At 32.5% G+C, this 12,961-nt stretch overlaps 1 protein-coding gene across 7 annotated transcripts in view; it reads right to left on the bottom strand.

The window, feature by feature from the left end:
- The window catches only part of LOC150108580 (latrophilin Cirl-like), a 780,008-nt gene that overhangs the window by 62,504 nt on the left and 704,543 nt on the right, over window positions 1-12,961 (bottom strand). For all 7 annotated transcript variants that reach the window (XM_090416024.1, XM_090416028.1, XM_090416025.1 and 4 more), the window contains 3 exons: window positions 10,872-11,063; window positions 4,687-4,867; window positions 2,788-2,958 (listed from right to left, as the gene is read on the bottom strand). In XM_090416024.1, coding sequence (XP_090272150.1) covers window positions 2,788-2,958; window positions 4,687-4,867; window positions 10,872-11,063 — 544 coding nt within the window. The remainder of the gene's footprint in view (window positions 1-2,787; window positions 2,959-4,686; window positions 4,868-10,871; window positions 11,064-12,961) is intronic.

Here is a 12,961-nt window from a genome sequence, read left to right as displayed (position 1 = left end):
GCAATCTTGACTAAACATAGAATTTTCTGGAAGAAATCTGAACTTTTACAAAGAAGTAGATTCCTTATAGAGCATTTATATAAAAAGAATTTTTGGACCTTTCTATACCCACCAAACTTAAACAAATCTCATGGTCTTTAGTTATCACCTTAATGGAAATTATTATATCATTTTGATGCAAATTCCTGATCATTATATTATTGGGTATTTTACTGACCATCTGTTGTCCTATTAATACTATAGTGGATGCTTTTTTGAAAATTCTTTTTTTTTTTTGAATTTTATATTGTGTTATATTATTAATGTACTGAGTATGTTTATGATATGCAGGTGAAAAATTTACAGCTAAAAAAATTATATTTAATATTGCTTATGTTTCAGTTAATATCATGTTTAGTATCATCAGTGCAGGCTGCAGTAATATACAAAAGTTGTTACAATATCACAAAGGAACAAAATACACATTTACAAAAAGAGGTTATTTTCTGATTGCAAACTGTGATATTTGACAAAAGGATTACTTAGGAACCAAGGCTGTTTTTAAAACAACTGAAAAGTAGTTGAGTAATATTATGATTATCAATTGTCTTGGTATAATTTTTTTTTTCTTTCCATCACTTTTTTTCCCACCCGAGGATCTGCTAGTCTATCCATAATGGCTAAGATGCATGCACATGAAATGCACAAGAAGCCATGATATATATCTTTTGCAGAAGCTGTGTAAGTTGTCCATTTTGAAGTTGTGAGTTGTTGTTTTTTCTGATTCCTTTTATGTATGGAATGAAAATACAATAAATCTTTGCTGGCAAGGCTTGTCTTTTTTTTTTTTTTTGTGCATTTATAGAATTTTTTAAAACTAGAGATGAACTGAAACTATTCCATGTGAAATCTAACGAGTTCATATAATTTGAAATTGTACATCAAAAAAGAAAAAAGTTTGATAATGTTGGTTTTGTGGACCAAAGTTTTAATAACGCTTAGTTTTTGGGATTTAAATACCACAAGTTTATAAATATACTTATTCTATGTGACAGAAAAACTATGAATTATTCATGGATTACACCACTATCTTATAGAATATTTATTAAAAAATAAACTATATATATTTAATATTTAACCTCCATACTGAGGCTGTCCTCAAGAGTGTATGCATCACAATACATACAAATGCCAAGTATACAATACAGTGACCAGTAAACTATAAAAAAAAAACCCATAGAAAGGGTCTTTCTATTGGGAAGGGAAGATATTATTATTATTACTGTATGGGCACTCCATGGAGTCTGAACACTCATTTCAGGAGACCCAAACTATCCACACAATCTATTATACCTCTCCTTGAAACCATTAACAGACAAAGCACTCACAACTGACTCTGGAAACCCATTCCACTCATTCACAACTCTCCAAGCAAAAAATCTAGTCCTCACACCCTTACTAACTACACGTTTATTCAACTACCAGGGATGACTCCCCCTTGTTCTAGCCCCTACAGCCAAGTGCTGAAACATTTCCCCTGCATCGATCCTATAAACCCTTAAAAGCAACTTAAATGCTTCTATCATATTTTTCTCCTATCAACCCACTTCTGCAATCTATACATCCTCAATCTATTCTCATAGGGAACATTCCACAGGCCACTCACCATCTTGATCATTTGCCTCTGAATCTTCTCCACCACTTCCACATTCACAAGAAACCCAGGAGACCAGACCTGAACACAGTAATCCAGATGTGGACATAACAAGGTTTTATAAAGAGAAATAACAACTTCCTTATTTCTACTTGTTAATATGTTCTTCAATAGCCAAGTAATCTAATTGGCTACCTTAGCAATATACCCTATAAACTTTAATTCTCAGTCTACCACCACTCCTAAATCTCTAGCATCAACTATTTCCTGGAGTACAGTTCATTAATGTGGTACAGAGCTTGTAATCTGTTTATTCCAAAATGCATAACTTTACATTTTTGCACATTAAACTGACACCCATTATCTTTTGCCCATACTGATGGCCTACTTAAATTATTAAATCATCCTACAAGCTCTCCATATTACCTTGATTAACTATTATTCTACCTAATTCTGCATCATCAGCAAACAACTGAATATATCCTTTCAAGTTATTTCCTATATCATTTATGTACAAATTAAACAGCACTGAACCTTGAAGCACACCACCAGTCACCTGTCTTTGCCTGAATTCTGCCCCTCCATACATCACTTTTTGATAACTGTCCAGCAGCCACCCTCTTATCCACATAGCCAGTGTCATATCCATCCCCATTTGTTCTAATACCATACAAAATAAAATATCATGCAAAAAAAATAAATAAACTTATCTTTTTAGTGATTTAAAAAAAAAAAATTAAAATGGTGGTATAATTTTGTAAACCATTTAGAATGAATGCTATATACCATAATATATCAAGAAAGAAAGAATAAAACTACAAACTTCAATAAATTAAGAAGTACTTCCTATATACCTCTCTAAAGCGTATATTGAAACTCTTATATTAATATTGACACAACCCACATTTCAACGTCTTTAAAATATTGGTATCATTTGAATTGCCAAAATTTCAAATTCATCAAATATTGGTTGCTAAAAAACAGGTACTCCTGAAGTGATAATATTCTATGTTCACATGAGCACCTGTTATATTTATACTACTGACAGACAGAAAAACTGAGAATAGTTATATATGCTACTACTGTATATGGATCATTTTCAAAAACAAATAATAAAAATTATCTATTTTTTTTTTATTATCTGCAATTCATACCATGTTTGGAGATATCTAACAAAGTTTGAGCAGGCAAGACTAAAGAATCCTCCATCCGCACCCAAGCAGTCTCTCCAGTGTCTCCTCTAAAGTCATTCCTAACAGGAAAATTAATGGGTACTCCAGATCTAGCATTCATCACCTGAATGGGTAATACTTGGACGGATAGCACTATAAAGAAAAATCAAACATTTAATGTTTGATTTAAGAAAAATCAAACATTTAATGTACGTTTTTGAAAACGTACATTAAATGTACGTTTCAAGAATCTTAATCCACAGAAAAATAACAAGCATAAATTATAAATATAACTGATAACTTGCAGAGAAGATACTTAGTTTATTCTCAAATTGTTTACTTTCTCTATATATTATTTAATGTTTTCACAAGGAAAAACTGTTCTGAAAAAATAAAAAAATAAAAAATAATAAAATAATACTTTGACTGTAATTCCCAACTCTCATTTTTATTTTTTTTTCACATCACTGCATGTTAATATGTTCTATATCTTGCTGTTTTTTTTATTTATTTATTTAGAGAGAGAGAGAGAGAGAGTTACCAACTGTTTGTGATCACATGTGCAACTAAATGAAGGATGACAGAATAACCAAAGAAAAAGAGGTAATGATCCATAAAGGTTAAAAAAAAAGGGCTAAATTTAAATAATATTTACACATTCAATGAAACAAGGTTTAACTTCTTAATCTATAGCTACTTTGTAGCAAAATAGCAAATAGAGAAGCAATGAACTCGCCACTATAGAAATTATATTCATTTAACACTGAAATTATTTTGCAATCTGTTGTCACCAATGCAAAACCTCCATTACTCAGTAACAACGCCCTTTGATTAGACGGCCCTGGATTTGAATACTGCCTAGGATGCAAAGAACCTTTATAAGGGATTTTCAACTGAAGGTGAGTCAGCAGGTCTCATATGGAGATGGCAGGGACAGACAAACCAGTCCAGAGAATATATGTGATTTACAGATATAGCAGACTGTGTAGAGAGAATTAATTGCTCTCTGATAGCATAATGAAGTTTCTATGAAATCAATGCCATGACAGAGCATAGAACATTGAAAGATGATATGATGACTATCAGTGCAATGCTGAAGACCAAACTAAAACTACCTTAGCTCATTGACCCTAATTCCAATTGACAATGCTTGCACAGCAGTACGTGGCATATTAATATCAATGTAAATTTTTCTGATTGTACAAGTAGATGAACATCTTTTTCTACAACAGATTCTAAATCAAAATGTAATAGTACATATTTCTATTTTCAAATTTTGCCAAAAATATAATCATAAATAAATAACTGCTGAAAATCCATTACATAAAAAATGCCTTTATAGTACATCAGAAGAATGATTATATCTATTTGGCTTGAAAAAGTGGAGTATGAGAACAGTCAAGTTAACTCTCTTCAGTTAAAGGCTTTCAACTGAAGAAGAAAGTTAACTTGACTGTTCTCATACTATAGAGGTATTTTTCCTTCCAGAAACTTGGATCTCCTCCACCCTTTGCCACAAAGTAGCAAAACCAAGTGACTGGAAAATAAGCACTTACAGTGACAGAAATTATAGACTACTGCAATAAGATTAACCATAAGATGATATCATAAGATATAAGTTCTTGTATATCGTATGATTATCATAAGATGATAAGAAGGTTAACCATATTGCAGTAAATTAAGTTTATAAAAAAATTTTAAATTTTCATAAACCTTATTTATAAAAATTAGGTTTATGAAAAAGCCAAGTCACTAGGTCATGACGGGTCATTGAGTCTAATACACTTGTGAAAGATGGGAATAAATTTTAATCAACAATTGCTGTAAACATAATCAAAATAAAAATAAACATTTAACGGTGAAACAGAAAAGGAAACTTACAAACATTAGTTTTGGCCAGTGTGAAAGAATCATCCTGTCCAGAAGTTTCTGCTAGCAACATAGCACTCTTCTCTAGTCCATCAAGAAGAGAGGATGCAATTTGTCGACGATCAGAAGATGAAAGATCTTCCCATGCCGACTGATTGTCTTCCAACAAGTTACTCACTGTTTCCAACAGAGACTATAATAATAACAATAGTAGCTATATACTATCAAACTTATTGCATAACATTACATACCCCTAATTTATGAAAATAGAAAGAAATCTTATTTTCTGACATTAAGATGAGAGAAGTAAAGCTACTACCAAGGATATAGTATAATAGTTTACATCAATATTTATGGAAATGATACCCTTACAAAATATTTCTTAGCACAGAACTTATACAAATCAGAGAATATGAAGGAAAGCTAGGATTCTTAGTATAAGTTACTAGGATTGATCAAATTTAATATTTATTTATAACAATATTTAATTCATGACCTCCTTAATATATTCATAATATATTAAGGAGGTCATGAATTTATCATAATATATTCAAAATAAGGTTGACAATATTGATGAAGCAATATTATATCATACATAAATTTACTTTTTGCTTAAAATGAATTACGAGTTATTTTTTTTAAAAGAATGCTACAAAATCACACCATCAGATTAATCCATTAAGAAATTCCATCCCCTCTAAATTAGTGATATTTATCTGTAGTTCATTGAATACTGAATCGAAGATGGGCTGGTAATTTGAAGCCTAGGTGCCCCAACTGTATTTTGTATGAGCTTAAACCACAAACAAATATGATGATACAACATCATGAAATTTCTGGTAATTAGTTTACGGAATTAACAACTTATTCTCACGAAAGCCAAACCTCCAAAATCCAACTTATCCAAAAACGAATATACAGCCCTACAAGAATTGAAAAACAACAAAACAATAGTAATCACCAAAGCTGATAAGGGAAGCGCCACTGTGGTACTCAATCAAAAAGACTACAAAGGTAAGCTAAATTCTTTAGTACTAGACCGTACTACTTACCTCCTCATTGAATATAATCCGACCAGCTCTCGGATTAGAACTATCCACAGACTCCTTAAGAACGTCACTTCTTGGCCTGTGGAAGTCACCAACAAACTTAAACCTTATAACTCTAGACCCCCCCCCCCCCGATTATATGGACTCCCAAAAATACATAAACAAAATGTGCCATTGCGTCCCATAGTGGATGTCATTGATTCCCCCACATATAAATTAGCCAAACATTTAGCCAAAACGCTCACACACTACACTGGCAACACACCATCACACATAAAAAACTCAGCCCACTTTAAAGCCAGTATAGAAAACCTCACACTCCAACACACTGACATAATGGTCAGTTTTGACGTCTCCTCCCTATTCACTAATATCCCACTCAAAGAAACCCTTGAGCTCATCCAAGCCAAGTTTCTGCCCGATATCTCAGCCCTATTTCAGTTCACAATGAACTCAGGCTATTTCGTTTGGCAAGGAAAGTTCTACAAACAGATAGAGGGGACAGCCATGGGTTCACCACTTTCCCCACCCTTGGCCAATTTCTTTATGGAGACATTTGAAGCCTTAAACTCCGCCCCACAAAAACCCACTATTTGGCTTCATTATGTGGATGTTTGCTATTTGGCCACACGGCTCAGACACACTCCACTCCTTCCTAGCACACTTAAACAACCAACACCCCAGAGTCCAGTTCACCTTAGAAAAAGAGGAAAACAACACCCTCCCCTTCCTAGACACTTTAATCACCCGCCAGCTTGATGGATCTTTGGTTTTCTCTGTTTACAGAAAACCCACCCACACTGGCAGATACATTCACCAACAATCCCACCGCCCCCCCTCACAACAATATGGGGTGATAAAAACACTATATAACAGGGCAAAATTAATCTGCTCAGATGACAAGGCCCTGACTATTGAACTAAACTACATCCTCAACACTTTCTTAGCCAATGGCTATAACCCCAAAAAAATCCAAAAATACTAAAACCTGTAAACCACAACCCCCTCTCCCCCCCCCTCCACAATAAAGATTACACCAAGTCTATCACATCCCCTATATCCAGAGCACCTCTGAGAAAATAACCAATATCCTCAAAAAATATGACCTTACTTCCTGTTACAGACCATATAAAAAGTTGGCATCCCTTATCCGCTCTACCAAAGACCAACCACTTCCCCTAGACCTACCTGGTGTGTACCAGGTCCCTTGCAGCTGCAAGTTTTCCTACTTTGGCCAAACAGGCAGAACAACAAATATCAGGATTTCAGAACACCAAGACTACATCCGGTTTCACCAGTACAGCTGCTCTGGGCTGGCAGACCATGCCTTAGATACCCACCATAAAATTCGTTGGAAGAAAACAAAAATAATTCATCGCAGAAAGTTTAAATACGAAAGATTATTCAAAGAATCTTCAGCAGCTCTAAAAAACGTTCCTATCCTCAACAAATTTGGGTGCATAAAACTGCCCCAAATTTGGGAGACTTTCATTATGAGAACTTCAGCCCAACTGCCAAGACTACCAAATTAGCCCGCAAGAGGGCACCATTAGGACTTTAGGAACAATATTAGTTTCTTGCTTTCTTCCTCATTTGCCTTGTGTTAGTTCCTGAGTGCACATACCATATTTTTATGTTCCTGAAGATGGCAATGTAACGTTGCCGAAATATAGAAGTTATTCATTAAAGTTACCTTTAATTAATATACTTTATATGCGTTGTTAATTCCGTAAACTAATTACCAGTTATGTCTAACCAACATATAAGTCTTGCTACTAGAATCATGAAATTTCATGCTGACTAGGGTATTGCCCAATCAAACAAGACTCCTGCTGTATTTGTCAGGGAATAGAACTAGGGCAAACAATGATAAACCAGCTATTGGGAAAAAATTCTAGGTCAGTAGAATTAAAGACAGGCACCATCAACATAAAAAGTAACAACGGAAGAAGTACCACATGAACATAATTGGTTTTATTGAGATAAAGAAGGCAAACAGGTAAGATCCTGCTGAATAATAAATATACAGAAGAAATAGGGAAGGAACAAGTAGCAATGGCATTCAACATGTAATACAAAGATAAACTTTTTGTTTTTGCTGGCATTTTCAAATAGTCTATGTGGGCATATTTCAAGATGGGGAATTGGAAAATGAAACTTATTTGTACTATAGTCTCATAGTAGGTTTTCCTAAGGAATTTTTCACATTAGAAAAAGTCAGCTGACAAAGAAAATGGAAAATACACAAGAAAAAATGAAAGTCTTACTAACCATATTATCATTGATATCTTTATATTGGTTAAAGATACAAGAGAATACAGGGAATTTAAAATTAGAGGTATCATCCCTTAGTTTTAGCATCTAAAAATAAATATCATAGTGAAATGAAAAACATGTAATAAAGTTTTATTTTAAAAGAAATCATTAAGGTTGTGGGCCAGATACAATTCCTTTGCGGGTTGTATCTGACTTGCAGGCCAGATACAATCAGATATCACCAAGAAATATCTTGGTGATAATATAGAACAGGGGTCACAAACTGGTGGCCTGCAGGCCAGATACAACCCGCAAAGGAATCGTATCCGGCCCACAACCTTAATGATTTCTTTTCTAAAAATCAATGTTTTTAACATCCTGCAGGGATTAAAACAGAAAAAATTCAAATTTCTGTTTTATGACAGCTTTAAACAAAAGTAAAACTTATTACTATAATTCTTTGTACCATATTTCTATCATCAAATGTTATTTGATGATAGAAAATCTTTATAATAAAAATCTTTATTTTTGTAAATCAAAATTATGTATTTAAATAATTTTCTTAAAGTATGAATAAAATGTAATTGAACTTATATTTTCTAAACTTGTTATATTTTTAAAATTTAAAAATAAAAAGGTTATAAATTTAAAAGGTGGCGTTAATTGTTTATGTAAGTTGTAAAGGCCTGGCAACAAAAGGGCCTTTGTTAGAGCCTTTCTTTTTTTAGTTAATGTTTTGGTTCACAGAATAATATTGAATATGGCCCACATCTGATATACATCTAATTGACTAGCCCTTTGCTGTGTTTGAGATCCCTGATATAGAAGGTAAATATCAGGAAGGTGGAAAATGTTTTGGAGGCCATTGAAAAAGTTTAGAAATGGAAGAAAATATATTGTAAAAGGAAATGAAGATGATAAACTTGACATGGAAACTAGAGATAAAGATATTGTAGATACACTGAAAGGTTTATTTAATATGTCTTTATATGAAATAAGCCTTTATATAGAACTGAGGTAGAAAAAGCTGTTCAGATGTGTCAGAAATGTGGAAAAGTAGCTGGAGTAGATGATATTTGACCAAAAATGTTCAAAATATAGAGATATAAAATGGCTATACTGCATAATTCAGAAAGCCTGATTCAATAAAAATGGAAAACAAAACTAAACATGAGAATTACAGAATTTCTCTATTAAAGGGTTCCAGGTAAGATTTATGCAAACATGCTTGAAAAAATGTTGAGAAAAATTGTGGAAGAGAAACTTGGAAAAGAACAAGTTAGATTCTGGCCAAACAGAGGTTTGCACGGATCAGATTTTCACCTGACAACACATAGTTGAGAAATTATGGGAATGTAGCAGGAATCTATAGTTAAATTTTGTAGATCTGTAAAATGACAAGGTACCAAGAGAAAAGCTATTCAAAACCTTACAATTGTACGGGGTAAGCAGAAAAGCACACAGAACAAGTTAGCAACTATAATTCAAGGAGGTACAGGAAGATGGTTTGATGTATAATCAGGTGCAAGACAATGGTGCCTCATCTCTACTCTTATTTATAGATCAAATCATGAAAGAAAGTGGCATTAAATCTGATATCAGAATCAGCTCTTTCCTTTACACCAACAATGTTGTACTCCTAAACAAATTTTTCTCTGGGATTCTTTAACTAAATTGAATAATAGCTATAACAATTTTTGAAATTAGCAATAAAAAGATCAAAACTATGAAAATAAGTGGGAACATGGAAAACTTTAACTGCATCCTGAATGGAAAATCAATAGAACAAGTAAAATATTCTAGCTACTTAGTGGACACACTTTTTAGTGAAGATGAGAAATTAAATATAGCAAAGCTGGTATGATGGGAGCCAGTTTAATAAATTTATATGAAAGAAGAGAGAAACTAGGCAAAAACACTAAACTAGCAGTATAGAAGACAGTGTTCAAACTAGTGATGAATCTGAAAGCTGGGTTAGAAACAATTAATCAAACACTAGTAACCACAGACATGAGGAAAATTAGGCAAGTGAACAGATAGTCGTATTAAAAATGAAGAATATTAGGAATATGACATTATTGGCATTCAAGAATAAATGAGCCAAAGCTAATGTAAGTTGGTATGGTCATTTAAAAGAATGGAAAGGTCAGGTTTGATGCCAAGATGGATGGCATAAAAAAAGATCCAGAGGAAGACCAAGATTGGGCAGCTTGATTCAGTCAGGCATGCTCTAGAAAATAGAAATATAAAATCTAATAATACTGAGGTGACAAATGGCAGTAACAGATTAAACTCACACACAGTTGATTATATGAGAAAAAATGTTCGATCGATAAAATTTTTCATCATTGTTTGTTAACCATCTTCAGTTAATAACTCAAAGAAAAAAAAGTGGAACAAATACAGAAAGATGGTTAATCTAATAAACTAAATATATCATTGAGCAGTGTGATAGTGCATGCTAGTGCACTATCACACTGCTGTGGATTATTAGATTATTATGTGGATTGATTAGAGCAGCCCAAAAACATTCAGTATCTGTCTTATTCAGAACTGCAAAATTTTACATTACATCTCTTCCATGATATTAATCCTTATTAATAGGGTCATTATTAGTAGAGTAGAGTTGTGGTTAGAGTTAGGATCATGGGTTCAAATTCTGCCTTGGGAATGGATGTTTCTGATATATTTAGGTGGGCGATGAACTCCATTGTCTGGTGCAAGACTATTGCTCTGCTTATTCAAGCCCTGAAGCAGCTTAAAAAAAAAGTTCCATTTGGTTTCTGGATTATGTAAAATAATAAATAAATAATACATGATTTTCATGGGTGAGCATTACATAGAAAAATTTTAAGAGTAACTATAAATATATATACAGTTTCAAACACATACCAGAAGAAGTTCCCTGAGAACATGATACCTATGCCACATATCCGAAAAATTTTCCATGCCATTGACAGTTCTTGATAATGTTTGCTGTACGATATCAGTCAGTTCTTTCAGATCCTCGCCAAAGAGAGATTTTGTTAGAGTCATCTGAGACAATTCTATTGAAACACTAATGACAGATTCGCCTGCTTCAACCTGAAATATGAAAAAAAAAAAAAACACATGAAGCATTGTAAATTAGCATATGATTAAAAATAATTTAGGAATATGTTTAATTTCTGTAACCTGTTGTGTGATTTATATATTTATAGATTTATAAAAATTTTCTATATTAATACTGATACTATTAGAGGTTAAGAATAATCTTATCGCATCTCCAGCTGTATTGTATTTCTGAATGAAACTGAATCATCTTCCCTACTAATAATTGTAAAATTTAGATTTCTAATAGGTGAATCAGTTGGTCTCATGCAAAGGTGGCATGATTTTTCCATCCATTTGTCACTGTCAAGTAACTTGGCAGTGACAGACCATCGGGTCTAACACGAAAAAGAAAGGCAGAAGATGATTTCTAATAGATTTTGCTTCATTTATACAATGTTAACAAAATATCTATATAAACCTAGATTTGTTTATATATTTATCATGATATAATTATAAATAATTAATACTGTTTATTTCTTCTCTCAAGTGACAGATATATTACTCAAAATAAATTAAAAACAGTTCATATTAAAACTTTTCTTATAAAAGCATTCTTAAACATAAAATAAAACACAAATAAAAAATAAAAAAAGAATGAAAGTACTACACTTTTGTGAAAATTAGTCTGGATATTTTTATGGTAATTTACATTAAAAATTATCAGTCTTCAGTATAATCTTATTAAACTTATTTTTATTTTAATGCCAGACAGCATTAATAAAAATAATGCTGTCTGGCATTATTTTTATTTACTTACTAAAATGTGTATCATTTTGGTTCTTATTTTCTCTCTCTCCGTGTGTTAATTTATACATGACGTCATAAAGTAATAACAAATAAAGAACAAAAAAACTCTGATTGAAATGAATACCCACACGCACACACCGTGTATTCTGTTCATAATAATAATAATAAAGCAGACGGTGAAAGTCATCCTCGGATTTCAAACAAATAAACATTAAGTCGAATCAAGGAATCATATGTAATGTTTACTGAATGATGACAAGTACTTTATGCATGTTTTATAAAGTACTTGTGTGTCATATAAACTCTTTCACTGGATACTTTGCAAAATCAAAACAGTCTGTTTTGATTTTGCAAAGTATGCCAGCCTCGTTGGCCGAGTGATTAGCATATCTGCTCTCCAGATAAAAGGCTGCGGGTTTGAATCCAGCTTTGGGCATGGAAGTTTGCAATTGTCTATGAAAATACCAGTAGTGGTGGTGGTGGACAGTAGATGGCGTTGGTGTAGATGACGAGGTTGAGTGGTGGAGACTGAGAGTTGTAGAGTAGGTGTCCTCCCTTGATGAGTTGTGAACTCCCTAGAGGTGTAAAATAATAATAATAATAACAAAGCATAACAATCCTTCTGATGCAGAGCATATCCACTTCACTGATACGTTTTACAAGAGAGTACAAAGCTAATGATATGATGAACAGATCGCTCTCCACTGTACAGAGGTATCTATATCCACAAACACATTTATAATCTTACACTTCATCACCCAAGCAAAGTAAGAGTGGGTAACAAACTACTCTAACTGATATTAATGGGAAGCACTGTTGTCCACTTCATTGACAGTAATATATATCTTAATCAAATTCCATATATCCTAAAATTATGTGATAATAAATAAATCATTGCATATATCACTATTAGGTGTTTATCAGATGTGATAACTGATTATGGAATTTATAATTCAAAACTTCTGAATTAAAAATGTTTCAATTAATTGAATCATTTCATTAATTAATTATAATGATAAAAAAATTAATGAAACGTCATTTAATTCCATAATACATACCTAGTGATACTTAATACTGGATATGAAGTAAAACAATATTTAAAAAAATAAAATAAAAATAAAAAAAAATCAGCAGCAACTTAT

The sequence above is a fragment of the Typopeltis vanoorti genome, chromosome 3, assembly GCF_054136105.1.
Source record: "Typopeltis vanoorti isolate ZY-2024b chromosome 3, IOZ_Tvanoo_1.0, whole genome shotgun sequence".
Taxonomy (NCBI): domain Eukaryota; kingdom Metazoa; phylum Arthropoda; class Arachnida; order Uropygi; family Thelyphonidae; genus Typopeltis; species Typopeltis vanoorti.
Note: the sequence above shows the minus strand (reverse complement) of the source record. Positions and strands in the feature narration are given on the sequence as shown.